The sequence below is a fragment of the Vanellus vanellus genome (genome assembly GCF_965231255.1).
Source record: "Vanellus vanellus genome assembly, chromosome: 5".
Taxonomy (NCBI): domain Eukaryota; kingdom Metazoa; phylum Chordata; class Aves; order Charadriiformes; family Charadriidae; genus Vanellus; species Vanellus vanellus.
In genome coordinates, this window is record NC_138910.1 from 28,615,370 (window position 1) to 28,635,452 (window position 20,083).

At 45.7% G+C, this 20,083-nt stretch overlaps 2 protein-coding genes across 2 annotated transcripts; one reads left to right on the plus strand and one right to left on the minus strand.

Annotated features, from left to right (window-relative positions):
• The first annotated feature begins 1,315 nt into the window (after window positions 1–1,315).
• Window positions 1,316–15,182, plus strand: IDH1 (isocitrate dehydrogenase (NADP(+)) 1). The gene is made up of 9 exons (XM_082483367.1): window positions 1,316–1,334; window positions 4,189–4,316; window positions 5,962–6,253; window positions 8,052–8,157; window positions 10,819–10,996; window positions 11,432–11,583; window positions 12,647–12,787; window positions 13,522–13,684; window positions 14,197–15,182. The coding sequence occupies exons 2-9, from the start codon at window positions 4,195–4,197 to the stop codon at window positions 14,288–14,290; spliced, it is 1,248 nt and encodes a 415-aa protein (XP_082339493.1). The 5' UTR covers window positions 1,316–1,334; window positions 4,189–4,194; the 3' UTR covers window positions 14,291–15,182.
• An 893-nt stretch (window positions 15,183–16,075) lies between these two features.
• Window positions 16,076–18,441, minus strand: LOC309672720 (uncharacterized protein). Its single transcript, XM_082484296.1, has 3 exons — window positions 17,840–18,441; window positions 17,162–17,288; window positions 16,076–16,399 (listed from the first exon to the last, which is right to left on the minus strand). Exons 1-3 carry the CDS (start codon window positions 18,081–18,083, stop codon window positions 16,195–16,197), a joined length of 576 nt encoding a protein of 191 aa, XP_082340422.1. The 5' UTR covers window positions 18,084–18,441; the 3' UTR covers window positions 16,076–16,194.
• Between the last annotated feature and the right edge of the window lie 1,642 nt (window positions 18,442–20,083).

Below are 20,083 nucleotides of genomic sequence, written 5' to 3' on the forward strand. Positions count from 1 at the left end.
ATGGCGGACCCGGAAGATCACCTGCGAGGGGACAAGAAGGAAGCAGCGGAAAGCTGCTCGCAGGCAGCGGCCACGCAGCGACCCCCGGGGTCAGCCCAGAAGCATCGCCGCCAGCCGCCATCGGGGACTGGGCCGGGCCGGGCCGCACAGAGAGGGTTGGCGCACCACGGGGAGCCCCCACCGCGGGGCCACGCGAGGCCTAGGCCGGATCGCCCGGTCCTGGAGGGGCTATCCTCACCTGCTCCCCGCGGGTAGCAGTGGCGGTGCAGGATACCAGGGCACAGGCCCAGATCAGCACCGCCTCTTTTCACACCCGCCCCGGCTCCGCGCCGGTCCGCTCCCCCGCCCCGCCCCTAGCAACCCACCGCCCTACCGCCAGCCCTACCCAATCGCGCGCCGATGGTGCCGCTCCTCGCCGAGGCATGGCCAATCGAGACTCCGCGCCAATCCACCCGCCGCCAGCGGCCGCTGGGGCGGGGCCGCTGGAACGATGTCCACCACCCCGCCCGCTCCGTCACTGCGCTCCGCCTCCGCCCCCCCCCCGCACTGCCGGGAGGCTCCTCCGGGGCTGCAGGAGCCGCCGCCAGCTCGGCAGCGGAGGAAGCCCGGGGAGGTGGGTGTGACCCCCTGGGGTTCCTGCCTGGTTTTCACTCCCCGCCTCGCCCCGTCCCCTCAGGGCGTGGAGCCCCGCTTCCCGGCGGGCCGTGGTGCCGACATGGCCGCCTCCGCGCCAGCTAACGTGTCCGTGCCCGCCCGTGTGTACGCGCATCCCCCCTGGGCTGGGCTGCGGAACGGTTCCAGCGGGACTCCGCGGCCTGGGGCAGGCCAGTACAGCGCTGAAGGCAGGCCGGGCCGCCCGTGCTCTCCCTGGGGCCCGCTCCAGCAGCCCGGGCACACTCGAGCTCCCCCTCAGCGCCCAGGCCTTCGTGCTGGCCAGCGCCATCGGCTCCCCTGTGGCGGCGCAGGCCACTTACTGTGGCTGTCTCGGGAGACCGCGGAAAAAGCGCAGCTCAGCGGGCAGGCCACCGCGCTACGGGCTGCCTGGCCCAGCGGAACGACCGCGGCGCTGTACCTGCTGCCCCGGCCTCCTCAGATGGAGGCATCGGCGCGCAAAACCCGCGCAGAGCCGGGCGGGCACCGCCACGGGCCAGCCGGAGAGCGCCACGGGCCAGGACCTAGCAGCGTCTCCCCCCGCCGGCCCGCCCCCGCCGCCGGGAGGAGGGACCGGGCGGGGCGGGCGGGGCCGGGCGGGGGTGGGGGCGCGGCCCCATAAAAGGCCCCGCGCACGGCTGGGCCTCGTATCGCCGTGAGAACCGGACCGGCACTGGGCGCAGGTAACGGGGCTGAGTGTCCCAGGCTCCGCGGGTAAGGCGGTATGGGGCTGTACCGCACTGCGGTGTAGGGGGGAGCCCGCGTCCTTTGTCCTTTCCCTCCTGGGCGCAGCGTCCCCCCGCCCTGCGGAGGGGCCCTGAGAGGGTGTTTTTGTATTTTAAGGGCCTTTCCCCCCCCCGGCGGTTTCGGGGCGGGAGCTCCGCGGCAGGCTGGCCGCCCGGCACCCCATCCCGCCTCAGGTATCGCTGACGACGCCCCGAGTGCTGGGGGGGGGGGGTGCTTCCACCCTGAATTCGACCTCCCCGGCCCGGGGCTGGGCTTTCTCCCCTCGCAACACAGATCTCTCTTAGTAGTCGGTAGTGTCACCTAACGCTGGTTGTGCTTCAGGCCCCTCGCGTATCCCGGGGCAGCCGTGTCTGGGCCGGGGGGAGCGTCCCCACTGGCTGCCGTGCTGGCCAGGCCCGGCGCCGCCTCGCTCAGCTGGTGCCGGTCGGTGTCTGGGTTTCAGCCTCTCTTGTGGCACTGGCCGCAGCCCTTGGCCTGGTGGGCAAATCCTACCTGTGGCCGAAGAGCCGGCCTGCATCACCTTGTGAGGGGCGGGCTGTGGGCGTGGATGGAGGGCAATGCAGCCGAAAAACAAGCGCAGGCAAGAAGATTTCGGTTGGAGACAACGATCTGCGCTGCTCTCCCTGGGAGCATGCCCGGTCCAAAGGGATTTTCTGTAAACCTGAATTAAGGAGTTGTTGCAATAGTTAATTATTGACTGTAGGCCTTGAGTCTTTCCTGAGGACCAAGGAGTATTTGGAAATTCACAGTTTCTTCTAAGCTGCCTTGGCTAAATGCCTGGGTTAAGTGTATTTAAAGAAGGGTTGCTGTAGGGGAAAGGCCTTGCTGACTTCTGGCAGCTCTGGAGACTATATAATCAAAGGGGAAGAGTGACAGAAAGAGTTGAACTCTAGGGAAGGTGTGCTTGCTAGAGGAACCTCTTGGCATGTTGACTGGTGAACAGAAGAGGGATGCTACTGCAGTACTGCCACTGTACATAGAGAAACTGGGGACATCAGAGTTTGAGGAGGGGAAAAGTACTGGGGCCATGGTCAAATAAACATGAAGGATGCTGTCAGAGTTGTTTAAAACACTGCTGTTTCTGTATATTGGTGCAGATGTACCTTGTGACAGCAACACCATATAGGTCTGAAGCCAGCTTTGCAAAACCTATTGGTACAACTGACATAGTCTGATTTGTCTTATTTAAGTAGGGCCCAACCACAAAACAAGTGATGGTGGGTGGGTGTCTGTGGCTTAAATGAATCAGACTGTTTCAGCTGTGTAAGTGCCAAAAGCAAAACTAAAGTCTCCTGGATAGTAATCCTGCACCTAGGCCATGAGAGTATGATACAATCCTTATTTAGGTAGTCACAATTGAAAATTGGGCCCAAAATACTTGCATAAATGAACTGAGTTCAGGCAGAGTGTGGTCATGTGAAGTTAAAGTTTTCCATGAGACTAGAGAGGCCTAATATAAGCCAAGATATTATCTTTCTTTGGGATAGGAGTGCCTCAGACTAGTTAACTTTTCAAGTTTATGTGCTAATAGTAAACAGAGTATCCGTAACTCACAACCTTATTTTACTTTCTTTTTTTTTAATTTTTTGCTCTTTAAAAAGTTTGGAAAAGCTTGATGCAGTGGTTAGAACATAGCTTAGAAAGTTTATTCTCTTCCCAGACTAAAAATGTTTAATGGATTTGATTTTGAAAATACAGCACAAGTTAGTTTAACTTAAAAAATAAAAAATTGAACTGGGGAGCAGTTTCTCCATGTGTTTGTAACCTGGGGTGCTTGTGTCGCAAACCTCACACCTCTGAATAACTTCATCTAGATGAATGGGCTCTGTGTTCAGTAGGACCCGTCATTCTGGATAAAGCCATTCATGGACCTCTCTCTGTGAGACTGCAACCTCAGGCACGAGGGGTTGGTATCTCACTGTAGTAGTCCAACAGCTGCATATAAGAACAGGGCTGTCTTGGGAGGAGGAACTTGCCAAGTCATAGCTCTTGCATAATCAGAGCTGAGAACCAAGAAACTGTGTCTGTTAGAAAGCAGGGCACTGTGTTAGAGCAGTTCAGTGGCTTGTGTGGTTGGCTTTTGTCAAGGAACAAAGTGCAAATAGAAGGGCAGAGTTCAGGTTTATTTTTTGAGGCTTTGTGAACAAATATCTTGGGAAACCTGTGTACTATACAGAAAACAAATCTGTCCAGTATTTATTTTAACAGCAGAAACAAAGCTTGCTAGGAGAAAGTACTCTTGATGTGGGCCTTGGATTTCTGTACCTGTTTCCTTCCTTCCTGGGGAAGGAAGCTAATAAAGAAGCTGACAATGTATTAATCTTAATAGTGCCAGCAATATGAGCTGTCATTAAAATAATGTCCATTAACCCCTGTTTTTCAGAAAAAGGGGGAGAAACAGGCAACTGGACTAGAACTCATGAAATCTGAAAATAAACAGCACTCACCTATTTCTGTGGAATTCGGGGGAAGGGTTTGGTCATGCTTTCAAATTCTTTTGTACAACTGTAATTAAAGCTCATGCTCTTAGAACACATGCCCTTAAATCTCACATATTAACCTCTATTTTTATCCTTGGATAGATCTCCCTACAAGCTGAGGCTTTAAGAAAAATACCAGTTAGCATGAAACTAGGGATAAACTGTGGTTCTTTTCAAAACTTTTAGAAGAGATCCTGTATGCTACATTAGTAACTCTCTTCTACTCATGTAGAAATGCAGGATACATGTATTGGTGATGTGTGTTGGCAATTTTTTAACTTGGGTTGGGTTTTTGTTATGTCTATTGCAGCTCAAGATGTCTAAAAAAATCCATGGAGGCTCTGTTGTGGAGATGCAAGGAGATGAAATGACACGGGTCATCTGGGAACTGATTAAAGAAAAGCTGATTTTTCCTTATGTAGATCTGGATTTGCATAGGTAATGGCTCTTTATGACACACAGCCACTTTGTACTGCAATTTGCATGTGCCATTAGGCATTGATCATGTTTCACTGAGAGCTTTATAGCTCCTCCTGCACTAGTGCAGAGAGGCTAACTAGTCCTTTTTATACTGGTAAACTTCCCAGCAGACTTCCCTGGTTAACTTACCTAAGGGCCAACCTCACGAAGTACTCTGGAAAACATGGGCTTGTGGTGAAGGTGTTTTGTCAAAGTCTGTTGGCAGCCTTTTTGGGGCTTCTCACAGCAATAAGCGGCAAATGTTTAATTGTGAGTTAGCTTTTTCCTGTACTGTGCCTCTAAGAAGGTCTCTCACAGACATGGTCTGCATTTTAATCTCCTCTGTCTTGGCTTTCCAGCACCTGAGCAGTCTGCATGGCTTCCTGCAGCCTTAACAATTAGAAACATGGGGTGTTCCAGCCACTCCCTGACTTGAAGCCTAGCATCTGTGGACTCTGAGCAGGTTTATGGCTTCTTGCCATCTGTTTGAAGATCTACCCCTAGGGCAAAAGGGTGGTTGTAGGGCACAGTGTGCCCTGATGTCTGTGAGCTTGAGCTCTGCTACTGGCAGTGTGAGCTAACTGTTGCTCGAGCCTAGGCTGTGCTCCTACTCTCCCTTCTGGAAAAAAAAAACAAATACTAGCAGCTGGTGTGGCAAAAGGGACATGCTATCTACAGTATCTGGTCAAGCAGAACAAATAATCTGTTCCTTTTCTAGTCGCTGAGCTATAATTATTAGAGAATTATCCAACTGCATTTCTTCTAGACATGTGGACAGAGGCCTTCAACAGTAGCTGCCATTATTAAACCCACAAGTCTGACCTCTTCCCCTGTTCCTGGAGTCATTTGTATGCCACCTACATCAGGCTTTCTGCTTGCTGGTGTTGAGAACTAAGCAAACAGGAACCCATCAGCATAATACATGCACACAGTCTGGAGAACATCCCTTTTCAAAGAGGGGTGGGAGGAGGGAAAGCAGACCCCTGGCTGAGGCAGCACAATGGCTAGATTCATGTACAGCTGGCTATGCTTCAGGGCTGTCCCACACTGGGCACCCGTTGTTCTCCAAAAGCTATTAAAACAGTGAATGTGGGAAACATGCTTCCTCTGACTGTTTAAGGGGAATATTGGCAGTTTTGCCGGCAGAGCAGGATTGTGGGTCCATTGTCAAAGCAGTTTTTGATTTGAAGCCTAGTGTAGCTTCATATCTTCAGTATATGAAGGAAGCCAGAACCATCAGCACAAGAGGTTGGACATAAGGGCCCATATTCGTCTGGGGATTGTGCTGCTCCATACTGTTAGAATCCCAGACTGAAACCTTCAATTGCCAGGAAGCTCAGAAGGGAAGGCAGAGGAGATACTGGCCATGTCCATGCTGACAGAGGGCCTCAGCCATAAACTGAAGCTGTCCTTTCTCCAACCTCCTACCAGCAGCAGAAGTATCAGTATTATGAGCCTGTATTTTCTTACACTCCAGCAGCATTTGCACTGGAAGAGGGATAATTTAAGTTATGGCAGAGTGCTGGAACTACACTCACAGGCACATATGGGGTCTGGTTTCTTTCCTGTTGGGCACGAACAAATGTCCTGGGAAGTTCTGAACACCTTTGTGGTTTTGTTACAGCTATGACCTGGGTATTGAGCATCGTGATGCTACAAATGATAAAGTAACTGTGGAAGCTGCTGAAGCCATAAAGAAATACAATGTTGGCATAAAGTGTGCGACCATCACTCCTGATGAGAAGAGAGTGGAGGAGTTCAAGTTGAAGCAGATGTGGAAGTCTCCCAATGGGACAATTAGAAACATCCTAGGTGGCACTGTCTTCAGGGAGGCTATTATCTGCAAGAACATTCCCCGGCTGGTGTCTGGATGGGTGAAACCCATTGTCATTGGCCGTCATGCTTATGGAGATCAAGTGAGTCACTTCAGTGCTTACCCCTCTTTTTATCTGAACAGGCTTAGTCCTGACTGATGTAGGACTACAAAGACTTAGACATTGCTGTGCTGCTGCTTTATCCCTTGCGCTCCACCTGGGAGTGGGTCCTTGCTAACACTTTATACAGCACCTGCTGAAGTGTGGGAGAGCGTGGTTCATGCCTCTGTTCCTTAGACAGTGTAGCTATCTAAACAGCATTCAGGGGTCTGTGCTTGGATTAGGTAGGTCTGTACCTAAACACAGGGTATACCTCCTCCAAGTTATTTTTCTTCACCTCTGCAGGATGTCTTTAGAATATATCCTTTACACTGCCCATCTTCTTGCGTCTCAGAATGACTTTTTGGTGGCAAATGTCGCTCGCAGCAAAAGTGGATCTGAGTGATTTTTTTTTTTTTTTTTTTTTTTTTTTTTTAAGAACTGGGCAAAGTGGCCTTCTGTGCATGGGTATGTTTTTGTTTTCTTTGTTTTTTAAACTGTGATTTGCTTAAACTTACTTGCACAGCACTCCTGCAGAGTTGGTATTCATACTGGGCACACCAGGCTGTGTTTACCTACTTTGGTAGGGAAACATCCTTTATCAGAGCTCTCCTGGCAGAGGTAATACAAGAACATGGAAAGCCCTGACATGGCACTCAGTGTAGTGGCTTTTGGGCAGCCCAGAGGACAAGAATCAGCCATATTGTTCTCTGTGGGTAATGATATGCTGTGAAGCAGCCAAACGTGACAAGAAAAGTCTTCTAGAAGAGCCACGTGCTTAAATAGATGGGTAAAGCCACAAACTGAGGGCAAGTCATAAGGTTAGCTGGAGTGGGAAGGTAAAAGAATAAAGTTCCAAGAGGAAAATAATTGCAGAGGCCTGACACTAGGGAAGAATGGGGTTCAACATCCTTAACAGTACTGAATAATTGAGAGGGTCAAAATAATAATAGGAAACAGTGGATTAAAGGGGAGGATTGAAACCCTGCCAAAGTATGAGATTAAAGTGAAAGAAATAATACAAGAACATGTAAAGGACGTATGAGCAAGATGCTTCTGTAACTTCAGAGTAACTCGGGACCAATTTCCTCAATAGGAGGGAAACTACATGGAAGAGGATGATGAATTTCAAGGGAATGTTACTTTAAATAGTACTGTTCAGGACAGTTGGGAAGATGAGACACCATTTAAAAACTTGAAGTACATGTTGGCTCTTCTTTTGAGTCTGTGTAGCTCAGAGGAGCAAAATGTATACCCATTTACAGAATTCAAAGAACTCTTACTACTGATTGGCCTTTCAAATGTTGTATGATGGATAGAAATAATGGCTTTTGTTAAGGTTCTGTATGATTCCTCCTTATTCATGAGATCAGTAGGTGTGATATGAATGGCTTTTTTTGAGGCAGGGAGAGGAGCCTAATTACAGACCACACAAGACTGGATATTTTGCACTTTAAAACTTCGGTGCCTCTGCAAAAATACATACTCTGCCAATTGATGGGGCCCAAGAATCTATAAGCTTTTTCCCTTAAAGAGGAAGATCTCTTCTGAAACAGGCAGACTCTTGACTACGTGTCTTTCTAATATCCAGTAAAATAATCCGATGACCACATGGCTGAGTAAACAGAGCCTGTTCAATGGGGTTTTTTGGTACAACTGTTTATGCTTTTCTGCACCCTGCCTTCCTAATTTGGGTTGTCTTTTAGGGTTTGGTCCTCCTAATAGATAAAATTGTCATGGCGCTCTTTTGGTCCTCCTGATAGATAAAATTGTCATGGCGCTTTTTTTTTTTTCCTAACAGTACAGAGCAACTGATTTTGTGGTACCTGGGCCTGGAAAAGTAGAGATGACCTACACTCCAGAAGATGGAGGCAAACCAGTCACATATCTGGTCCATAACTTTGAAAGTAGGTATTATCTCTAAGTTGTGATTAAAACTGATATTTTTGGTTCGATTCAACCTTGAAGAATCAGCTAAATTTGTTTGATGGCAAAATATGACTTTGAGGTAGAGTGGGGAAGAAGGTCTGGGCCGCCTTCATTTATCTTGGAAATACTGAAAGTTACTTGAAAACTTCCTGGGATCGAAGAGGCGTATCAAACGCACAATCATACCAGACTGGCCGCCTGTCATGCTCCTGGTATGATGATTCTGGTAGCAGTGTGTATGGTTTTTTATTCAGAGGGAAGCTTTCTATCTAAGCAGGGCTTGGCCTAAGGGGAGATATATTTGAGAATAATTTGGGCATAATTCTTTCTGGTTTTAGTTTGTCTTACTGGGCTTTATATACATTTGTAGTTTGTACCCTTCTTTATTAAGCAGTCTTTTTTTTTCAGTAGAAATGAGAACTTGCACTTACTCTGCAAAGTGTAAAGGAGATTTGACAAGGATGCTCCTGACTGTGTAGGCTCTGTTTTAACAGATGCAGTCCCAAAGGCATTGGTGTCCCTACTAGCAATATTGCTGTGCTGGTTGTAGACATTGCTCGGCTTAGGAAGAGAAGTTGTGACGTTGCTGGGCTTGGCTGCATGAAAACAATTACACACATGTTACTGGAACCCAGGGTGTTTCTTTAGGGGCAGGATTCAGGAAGACATCACAAAAGTCCTCTTGCTTGCCTATCAGTGATCAAAGGGTTCAGGATTTGAATCCTTATGGTGACTTATGTATGTGAGTGTGCAGTATTTTTTTTTTTTCTAGCTACAAAGACCTAATACATCCATGTAAACCACAGAATCCTAGTTTGGATTGGCAATTGGCTTGGCAAATAGGTACCAAGACTGCCATACGACCACTCTTTTGTAATACTTGATTATTCTGGCATTCTTGCTCACAGAAGCCTAAATCTCTGCTATCTCTTGTTGTACAGCCTTTCATGTGGCGTTTACCTGCTTTGCTGCCAGTCGTAATCTGTCTTCATTTGATTGGTGGCTGGTGAGCTTGTGTTGGAGATGTCTGGCAGTTACAGCTGCCAGTCTGATGAGAGCTTCACTGCTCTGCATTGCATCAGCAAGCATAAAGCAAGGAAGTGCAAAGATGGCAGATTACTGCTGTTGTTCTGAGGCAACTCCCCTCCCCACAGATAACTGTTGTGCCAGCATATCTTCGCAATGCATAAGGGAAGCTTGTCCTATTACTATACTAATATGTTCAACCTTGACGCTGAATCAAGAGATTTTAGTGGGCAGTAGGATTGTATGATTGCAACAAGGGGGTTTTTTACCTATATGCAAATAAGTATTTGAATAAAACTTAATATCTGTCATCCAGCAACTATGAAATCGTGGCTCCATAGGACACAGTCTCTGTAGCTGATCAAATCCTGTTCTGTCCTTGACTTGCTAAGGGAGGCAGGGGGACAATGTGTATTTTCGCTGGTAACAACAGGAATTTCATTCCCTGCCAGTATCAACTTTAAATGACCTTGCTATCTTGGCAAGCAGATAAACCTCCTCTGGCTTCCCCTCTTCATTCTGCATGCATGTCCATATAGTAACAAACATCTAGAGGTAGGGACAAATGGATATTAGGAAAGGGTACTTTCAAAAATAAAAAATAAATTAGAAAAAAAAAAACAAAACCAAAAAAACTGGTGTGTTTTCAGAGCAAAGATCCCTGATAAAGAAAGGCACTGTGCAACAAACTAGGGAGGTGGTGGTACTGAGATGCTTAAAATTAAGTACATGGTATCTACTTTTCACTAGAAACACAAAGAGCTGTGCTCTGAAGATGACAAAATTTTTTCATGAAGGCCTATACCCTGATTTCACCCACAATCAGCCTCTCAAATGATCTGAATGCTACTTTCCCCCAGGTGAGCTGGGCTGCAAGTTTAAGGCACTTCCGTTCAGGCTTCTAACACATCTGTATTGCACAGTCTAAGTCATGTGAGTGTTGGTAGTTCCTCAGAGCCTTCTCAGAACTTTCTCTTGCACTCAGATGACTGGCATGTTCTTCCCACAATTTGCTGGAAGTGAGCCTGAGCAGCTGAAACAAACCTGCAAGGGAGGCCAAACACATGTGCTGAAAAGATGCAGGAATTCATGTGGGGACTTGTTTACCTGAGCTAGGCAAAGCAGCTAACTGCTGGAGTTGGTTCTGCAGTGCAGTCACAGCCTGAAGATACAAGGCACTTAAGATGAGAGCAAACCCGTTTCTAAGTTTGACTGAGAGCCCTGCTCCAAACTGCTGCCTGCTGCTTTAATAAAAAAATGCTCTGTATTACTTATCTGGCTAGTAGGAATTCAAGCATGCTCATTCCTGTCACAGTTTTACTGCTTAGGCTGGATTAGGAAGAAACTTCTTAGGGGTATTAGATCACAGTATTAAGATGTACGTAGCTGTAAAACAAAACCACCTTCCTGTCCATCCATCACAGGGCTGCTAGAACTTTGTGCTGATAGTGCAAAGCTAATCTTCTGAAAGAACCAGCCTTAAACTGAGAGCTATATCAAGACACCTGGGGATAAGACCAGACTGCCTGCCAGAGTATGCTATGGGGAGACTGTCAAATCCTTAACCAAAACTAAATCTAGTTGGTTCCTATCTGTTTTTCCTCTACTAACAGGCTGTGGTGGTGTAGCTATGGGAATGTATAATCTTGACCAGTCTATCAAGGATTTTGCACACAGTTCCTTCCAAATGGCACTGTCTAAAGGTTGGCCCCTCTACATGAGTACCAAGAACACCATCCTGAAGCGATATGATGGGCGCTTTAAAGACATCTTCCAAGATATCTATGACAGGTAACTAGGATAGTTGTGTACTTCCTACTGCAGCGCATAAGTCTGCAGCAGAAACATCCTCTCTAGCCTTGTGAGCTGCTACAGTTAATTCAGCATTTTCAGACACTCAGCAGCACTTTGGGGGGGCTGTGCAGTTTCCCTGTTACAGTCTCTGTTGTCCTGCAGGACACAGTACTCCATGTTTAAAGCTCTGCTGTGGTGTTCATCTCTCCTAACAAAGAGTCACAGATTCTCTGTGGGCTCCTCTGTGATTCTGAAGCAGCTTTGCAATGGCCTAACAAAGCAAGCAAGGAAAAGAAGAGTAAAGTGGATGCAAATTTTTTAATTTTTTTTATCTCTTATCTCTGTGCACCTCAGTATGCACAATTACTTGCACAAATTATGCAATCCCTGTTTTTATCTATATGCCAAGGTGTTCTGGTTTTTGTTTTCCAGAGAATACAAGTCCCAGTTTGAAGCCAAAAAAATCTGGTATGAGCATAGGCTCATTGATGACATGGTTGCTCAGGCCCTGAAATCTGAAGGAGGCTTTGTCTGGGCCTGCAAGAACTACGATGGGGATGTGCAGTCTGACTCTGTTGCGCAAGGTATGAGGTGTTTTTCTGTGCTACACCAAAGTAGGCTCAGTAGCAGTCTCATGTGACCTTGTGCCATATCTTATGTCATGTCCCAGGAGGTGGTGTTGGGTCTCAGAACTTACATTTCAAACCTGTGGCCAGTCATGGACGTACCTGGCAGGCAAAGAATTTCTGATTTCACTCTTACAAGAAAATCCATTGACTGAAGACTGCATAGTTGCACTTCTTTACCTGATGGCAGTTCCTACCAACGTAATAACTGATAGGCTTTCTGTTCTGATGGAAGGTAGCCAGACAGCTGGGATTCTAGCACTGACAGCTTGAGTTAAGCTGACTGGTGGTGTGCATACTGGCAGGTGCTCTTCAAGACCTAAAGCTACCTGTCAGGTGTAAAGACAGAGATTGATAGCTTAAACTTTACAGACTTGTAGTGCTTGATCAAAATCCTATATAACCAAGCTGCCTGGTGCCAAAACAAATATGGATGCAGAAATGCAAAGGGCAACATGTGTGGTTTTATGTAATATGCTCTTTCTAAAGTAATGTAAAAGTAAACTGCCTCTCACAGAACAAGGATGGGTGTTGGACTACTGAACAAAGAAGCTTTCAAAGACACAGATCTCTGAAACTTACAGTGTTAGAAGTGATGTGAATGTCCAGTTTTGCCAGAGCAGATGCTCTTGATATGAAGTAGGTTTGATTCCTATCACCCTTTGGGGAAGATAGCGATTGGCAGCCCAACACTGCTTATTTAGGATTCTTTGTTCTCATACTGCACCTTTTCAGTAAAAATCTGTCCAGCAAGTGAGGTGAAAATATTAATTTTCTTGAAATGGTGCAGAATGTCTGCATATCTATATCTCATGGTTCAACAGCACTTTCTGTTCAGACAAGCTGTTATTTTGATGTGTCAGGACCAGCCAGTTAATTGCAGCAGCAGCACTGCTGTTCAAGAGTACTCTCACATCAAGGCTGGGAGGATGTAGGGGGACTGTAGAATGTGGGGACTAAGGGGAATTTAAGGGGGCTGTCCAAAAGAGACACTGAACTCTTTAAACTGTGTATTCTGTAGGCTATGGCTCTCTAGGGATGATGACCAGTGTGCTGATCTGCCCTGACGGCAAGACTGTTGAAGCAGAAGCTGCTCATGGCACAGTTACTCGTCACTACCGCATGCACCAGAAAGGCCAAGAAACCTCCACTAACCCCATTGGTGAGCTGCTTTTCACTGCCCTTTAGTCATCTCTACACATGAAAAAACAGGTTTGAGCCAAGAACATCTGCATCCTTTCTGCAGAAAATTGCACCACTGAGTGGTGAAACTGGTAGTTCATAATGCATTTTTCTTCAGTGGAGACAGCTGCAGCCTGGAGAAAAACAAGTTGGGATGGAGTCAGTGTGAGCAATAAGCTAGACCTAATCTAGCCTGAGACATGCTCTCACTGTTCAGCAAACAATGGGTTTATAGCCACAATGGCCTTAAGGTTTAGGTTGGTTGTTTTTTATTTTACTCCCCTTCCTGATGCTCCAAAAGACCCAGCCACCCTCCAAACCACATACATACTTAAAGTGTAATTGCACCTAGAATGGGAAATGAGGGGAAAAAATCCTCTATGATTGCATAGGGACTAGAGTGTAATGTAATACCACGAAGAAGACTGAACCCTTCTATCATAAGGACAACTTTCCTACCACTGGTCATTCTTTCTGACTTGGGCAGGAACAAAATAAGATAAGGTGGCATGCACAAAGAGATTGATGAAGACAGTGAGTACTTTCTAGGGTTTGCTTTTCTTTAGAAAATGCAAAGGATATCAAAATGAAAATAAATGTTCTGTCTGTTTTCAGTTTTATTAATATCAAAAAATAATTACTGTTCCACATGACAGTTTAGAGCAATGTCCAGGGAGTTCTGGAAGGACAGGGTAACATACTGTTCTCTTTCAGCCTCCATCTTTGCATGGACAAGAGGACTAGCTCACAGAGCTAAGTTGGACAACAACACTAGCCTCAAGAACTTTGCAGTTGCCCTGGAAGAAGTCTGCATTGAGACCATTGAATCCGGCTTCATGACAAAGGACCTTGCTGCCTGTATCAAAGGCCTACCTAAGTAAGTGTATGAAGTAATCAGCTGTGCTTGGAGAAGGCTGTTTTATTTGGTGTTTCTGAACAGCATTTGCTGGAACGTTATTTTAGTATGGTGAAGAATTGCTGGAATCTGGTCACAGAACAGGGGTCATCTGTACCCAGTGCTGTGCAAACAGAAGATGAGACCCTCTTTGCCCCAAGTAGCTTAGTCTAGGTTGCTCTGCTATTGTACCAAATGCATGGGGAAAGAAATAGAGAAGGAACTGCAAAAATTTCTCTTATGACAGGCTAGCTACACTGGCCAGATCCTGCCCTGTCCATTTATTAGGATGGAGACCTACTTCAATGCAGAATACTACCTGGCTACCTCTTCTTTGCAGTCTTTTGGCACAAAACCTCAGCCTGATGAATAAGAGATAATTCTTTTGGTTTTAGAGGCAAGACTGTGGGAGTTCTTTGAACAGTCTTCCCCTGCTTTAAGCATTTGAGTGGCTTTACAACTAATGTCTGTCTTGTTTTGTTTCCACCCCTCAGTGTCACACGCTCTGACTACCTGAACACCTTTGAGTTCATGGACAAGCTTGCTGAAAACTTGAAGGGGAAGCTGGCCTCTCTGCCCAAACTTTAAGGCATGGGTTCTACTCAAGTTCCACTAACAAAGCGTCTCCCACTTACACCAGAGTGTAAGTGGCACTGTATCACACTCTGTTGTGTAACATTTCAAATACTAGACAAAAATGAACATGTACACTTTTTAAAATGTTTAAAAGACCATGTTTTCTTAAACCCCTTGAGCTGCTGGGCTAGGCCTTACTTTTGCTAAGCAGCTGAATGTGATAGCATTCAAGCTCAATGTGGGTCTGGATTCCTAAAGTCATTCACAGCAGACTTGAGGTTTCTCTTCATGACTTTATGATCTGTGTTTCTTTTCTCTCTTCCTCTCAGACTGAAAGCCAGTCTGTGTCACAGCTCTGGTCCAACCAGTGGTCATTTACTGTCCAACAGACCTTAAAAATCAGAACCGTCCTCATCTCTCCAGTACTGTCCACTGAGTATAAGTGAGCTCACAGGGCTATGCTAGCTCTACTGCAGCCCCTCTCTTACTTAATTTATCTTTTAATGCCAACCAGATCCTGGTGTCCCGATACTAAGGGATTTGGTCCCATTGTTACAGTCAGGACTGTAGCATTTGAGAAGAAGCACTTAGTAAATGCTGGAAATAAGCCCTATAGGCTAAAAGCCTAATAAAGCCATGCTGCAGTGTCTAAATGCAGGTCATGCATTTAGTTATACACCTCCTGACTGGATGTGAAGCATAGGAACTGTTACCTCTTCCCCCACCCTGCAATTCATAAAGGTGCAAAACTTTTCTCCAGTTGTCTGGGCTCTTACTTACCCTTCCTGTTATGTGATACAGCAAGTCAGGTGATGACTGTGAAAAACTATTCCATCCATAATTTTGTGTTTGGGTTTTTTTAAAGGAATATTTTAGTTCAGACTGAAATAAAAGCCAACTACCATTATTTGTGTGTCTCTCCTTCCTTTGTGTGATTAGCAGATATGGGGAAACTCTGCCCCGGAGACTCCAGTACCTTTCAGCACAGTCCAGTACATGCTGGGACAGACTGGTGGAATGTGATAAAAACACAAAATAATCTCTCCCTTCTTAGAGTAGATTTTTTAGTTTGTTCTGTCCTGTGGCAAGATGTGATCTGTAGTGTGATGGTAAGCATCAGGTAGTGCACAAGAACTAAACTAAAAGGTACCACTTCCATTGAAACTGTATTTTGGGACATACCAACTCAAAGTGCTGTATCACCACTTAACAAAGACTGTACATAAGAGAAACTCTCACCCTGCAGCTGACTAGCTATGAATGTTAGGGTAGAAATGCAACATTAGGCTAGATCAGCTGGTCTTAACATTTGTTTTGGTATAAGCATGTGTTTGAAATGCAGCTCTGCAACTGCTAGCAGCTGTCACTGTGCCTTCAATATGGATAAACACAGTAGTCTGTTATTAGCATAAGCATGTAAGTGCAGCTGGGAAAAGTCTGACCCATAGAAGCAACAGAAATAATCGTTGGGAACATCTGGAGATCTATGTTCCTGCCTGGCTTCTGACATCAGTAGTTCAAGTGCCACAGTCAGGCAGGTCACACTACAGCAGCACCTCTGACAAATTCCCTGTTATTTACTAGCTCCTACCCAGCTTCCAGAGTACCAGAGAAAGCTTACTACCTTTCAGGAAACTGAAAAAATAAAGGGGCATTTTTAAATCTTATACTTTTTGTTTGTTTGACTTAACAGTATAGCCACCAGCACTTGTGCACAAAGACTTTGCAGACAAGGACCCCAGCATTTAAAGGCAGAGAGGGGGAGGGCAGGGAATAAATGTCACAAAGCTTTTCTACTGTTCACAGAGAAGACTTTATTTAGACTTCAAAATTAAAATAAGAAATAAGCTATTCAAAATATTAGACATGTTCTAGCAAAGATGCACAAGCCCCTAGGAGCTTTGGGAGTTCAACCACTATTTTACTTCTGGCTCCATGTCTCTTCCCATTGTTATTAGCTTGCCTGCCTTGGCACTGGGGTTTCCTTCAGGAAGCCATTCTTTTTCTTCTTTGATCTTCTTGGTCATTTCTTTGGGTTTGGCGGTTTTCTTCTTTTTGCTTTTGCAGAGAGAGGAGTGGAAGAAGTCCATGTTTGTAAATGGGTCGCCCTGCCTCAGTTTGCTGCAGAACCAAAAGGGTTAGGTTGAACCATTAAGGTATTTCTTGAATACATGTATGATTTCAGTCCCTGAAGTTTGACTTTACTGAAATGCTTCCACTATAAGATGACTGAGTGGTACAGTTTGTTCCTTGTCCAGTACAGGAACAGCTGTACCAGTACAGAGTGCCTTCTGACCCAGTATAACCAACTTACAGAAAGTTGAAACTGTGACACTTTTCAAGGAAAAAACATTGTGATACTATTGCATAATACTAAGTCATCACTTTAGGAGTTAAATGGTTATTTACAGTAGCTGTTGGATATACTGAATTTACAGTTTCTTAGGGAAAAGATGCAGCTACTTGTTTAGGTACTCGTATCTGCCAGAAAAAGCAAGTATAGATACAGCCTGCTTACAGGGGAGAACCCTCCTCAAGACCTCACATTTCCTTCACTGAAAACCAATTAAAATGGAAGAATTACTCAGTTGTTGTATAAAACTTTAGATATCACAGAACAGCAGCAAGTGAAATTAGGGCTTTAAGTGAGAGAAATAACATCTTTGGTAGCTTGTTACCAGAAGCCTGCACATGCATCTGTGCTAATGTAGAATTCTGGCTTGACCACACTGGTAGAAGAGGAGGGTCACAGCAATACAAAGCGTTAAAAGGAACTTAAAGACAAAGTGCAAGAGGGTCCAGCCCTCGAGAGTGAGCACATGAGAGCAGAGCAGGGGTTGCAGCACAGGAACAGTCACAGAAAGGAATAGTTTAAAGCCCAACCTGTTGAGTTTTGGCTCTGCATAGCAGGGTGGATGTCGTCTCCGCCTGGATGAGTGCCCTGATACTTCTTCCAAGTTGGAGGAAGACAGAGTCCTCGCATTGGTCAAGTCCTGTAGTGGCCTGATCTCTGCAAAAGGAGACATTCACATGTGAGTTGATCCAAACACCCACAACCAAGAGAATTCAGGTAGCTCCTGATGAATTTCCATTGAAGATACTACCCAGAGGTATAAAGTCTGAATCCTTACAGCACTAACCATTCTGGACCAAAAACCTGCTGCCATCATCATATTCTGTGCCCCAATGATACTGACTCTAGTAGGCAGGGTCAGCATCAAATTATACTTTCAACTGGTTGAGTAATTGATTTTCTAAATTGACAGGTACGCCCTGAAGATAGCAAGAGTGGTAAAAATGGGACGCACAGCACATGGTCCTAGTCTTTTCCCAATATCTACACATGAAGAAGTGACCAGAAATTCTTATAGGAATGCTGATAAACTAGAAGCAAACACAGCCACAGAAATGACTGGCCAACACAAGTGGAAGTATAAATGGTATACTGGGCACTGATCTTTGAGGGAAAAAAAGAGGACAGGAAGAAAAACATAAGCATTTGCTGCATGGATTTTGGCACTCATCTCCAAACACAGGTTCCCTCCCCAGCCGACCACCTACCAGATTCCTGTGACAGTGTGCTGCAAGAACTTGACTCAGCCTGCTTTCTTTCCCCAGGTATTTCCTCTGCAGTCTTTTCTTTCAATGTCGCAGAGCTTTCTGCCCAAACAGAGGATTTCTCTGGCATTCTGTTGCCCTCAGTACTTAAGCTCTTGGAAACCAGTACATCTGTAAGCCTGGAGCTGACATGCAAAGCTGCAGAACAAGTCACAGAGGAGGATTCAAGACTGCGTGAAGTGTCCATAAGATTATTTGTAAGTGATATCTCGGCTATCTGCTCGTCCAGGAAGGCGTCTGGCTCAGGCAGATGATCTGTAACGCAAGAAAACTTGCGTGTCAGGACAGTTTGCTTGGACGCAAGTTCTGCTGAACTGCCAATGAGCGCCTTGGCACCATCACTTTGTCTGGCCAGGGAACCGGTCTCTGGAGGACCGGAGGTGTTCCTCTGAGGCTTTGGTTTGGGATAAGCATCTTTTTTTGAAGCATCCACACTGTTGTCAACTTTAGTTTGCCCCTTTTCTTGAAGGCCTCCTGTCTGTTTTCTACTGCTCTGAGCAGCTACCACCCTCTGAACTCTGGGGATTTTGCTAGGTTTGCTCCTAGGAATAGACCTGGGAGGTACAATTTCACTGCCTTCAAAATCTGTCTGGACACATCCCATGTTTTCTGCAAGTTCCAAAGGACAGACAATGTAAGTTTTCCTGCTACGTTTAAGATTACCTGGCAAATCCTTTGTGCTCTCCTTAGCTATTTCTTGAACATCTATACATGGCCCAAAAACATCAGCTTCCTTTCTCTGATCACCACAACTGCTTTTTGTGACAGTCTTTTTCCTGCTTGTCCGGCTTCTTTTAGGCTGTTCTTCAGCTTTGGCCTCTGGTATTTTCACACAGTTTGGCAGATTCTCCTCATTAGAGTCATCTATTTGCCTAATTATGTTAGTTTTTCTGTTGATTTTCTGTCTGATGCTCTTTGTGTTCACACTTGAGTCCTCTTGCAAAGCACAGGCACTTGACGTCTCTTTCCTCAAAAGTGACTCTTGTAGACTGGAACCACCTGAGGGAATGTCATGACTTGAGAAGCTATGAACTGGGTTTTTTGACAAGTTCTCCATGCTTTGGATCGCAACATTAACTTCCTTCTTAATCTGCTGCAGCAAGTCACCACTTTCAAGACTGTGCAGCTGTGCTGGATTCACCACATGTGGTTTTCTGAGATCTCGGACTTCATCAGCAGAGCAGGAACATTGCTCCACATCACAGCCTCTGTTCTTCCAGTTGAAAGCCCCCACACGAGCCTTCTGCCCCATCTCAGAAACTTCAGACTCACTAGAACAGGTTGCAACTTTTGGCTGAAGAAGCTTCTTTGCATTTTGAGCACACTCTTCACTTTGAAGTAGATCAGGACTACTTTCTGCATTGTTTCTAATTGCATTTGTTTTCTTTTTCTCCGTGCTCACTTTTTTAACAGTTGTTTTCTTACCAGTTTTACAATTACCTTTGCTTTTAACCTTTACAGGAACAAACTCAGGGACTTGGATACAGCTGGGATCTGTTTCAACACCACACCCAGTTTCTTTAGCCTGTGGCTGATCACAGAAAATCTCTTTACCCAAAGATTTTCTAACAGGAATAACAGTGGTTTGAGTAGGTGAAACCAAAGAGCTGGGAGATTTCAGCTGTGGCTGTGTGTGGCTCTTGCTGGGGCTACTGCTGTCCTTTGTGATGCTCCACCAATCAGCCTGAGTGGAACTGAGACATGGCAAGATATCCACACCAGAAGATGGAGTGCTTGTTGCAAACAGTGTGGAACGTTTTCTCCTCTGAGTAACATGCCCTTGTGAGAGACGATCAAATAAATGTTTTGGCATCTCATTGCCCTCACATGAAAGAGGATGGCTTTCACAGGCAAACACTGGCAAATTGTTGGAATTTTGTTGGGCGGTACACGAGGCCTCTGTTGGAAAGACAAAATTCATTCTTAAGACTGAGAAATGCAGCAGGCAAATGCCAGTTTTCCCCATACCACTAAAAGCCACAAATCCAGAGCATAGAAAAAGCATGATTTTGTCTCTACAGGGGCTCCCCAAATTTACTGTGTAACAGATTGCTTAGCTGGCTGCCCTCAGAACAGAAAGGCAGCCCACAGCAAGATCCCTTAATCAGCCATAATATTTAGGAATGCATCTGTATGCATTATTATTTACAGGGCAAATCCACAAGGAACAGAAGATGTGCATCTAGT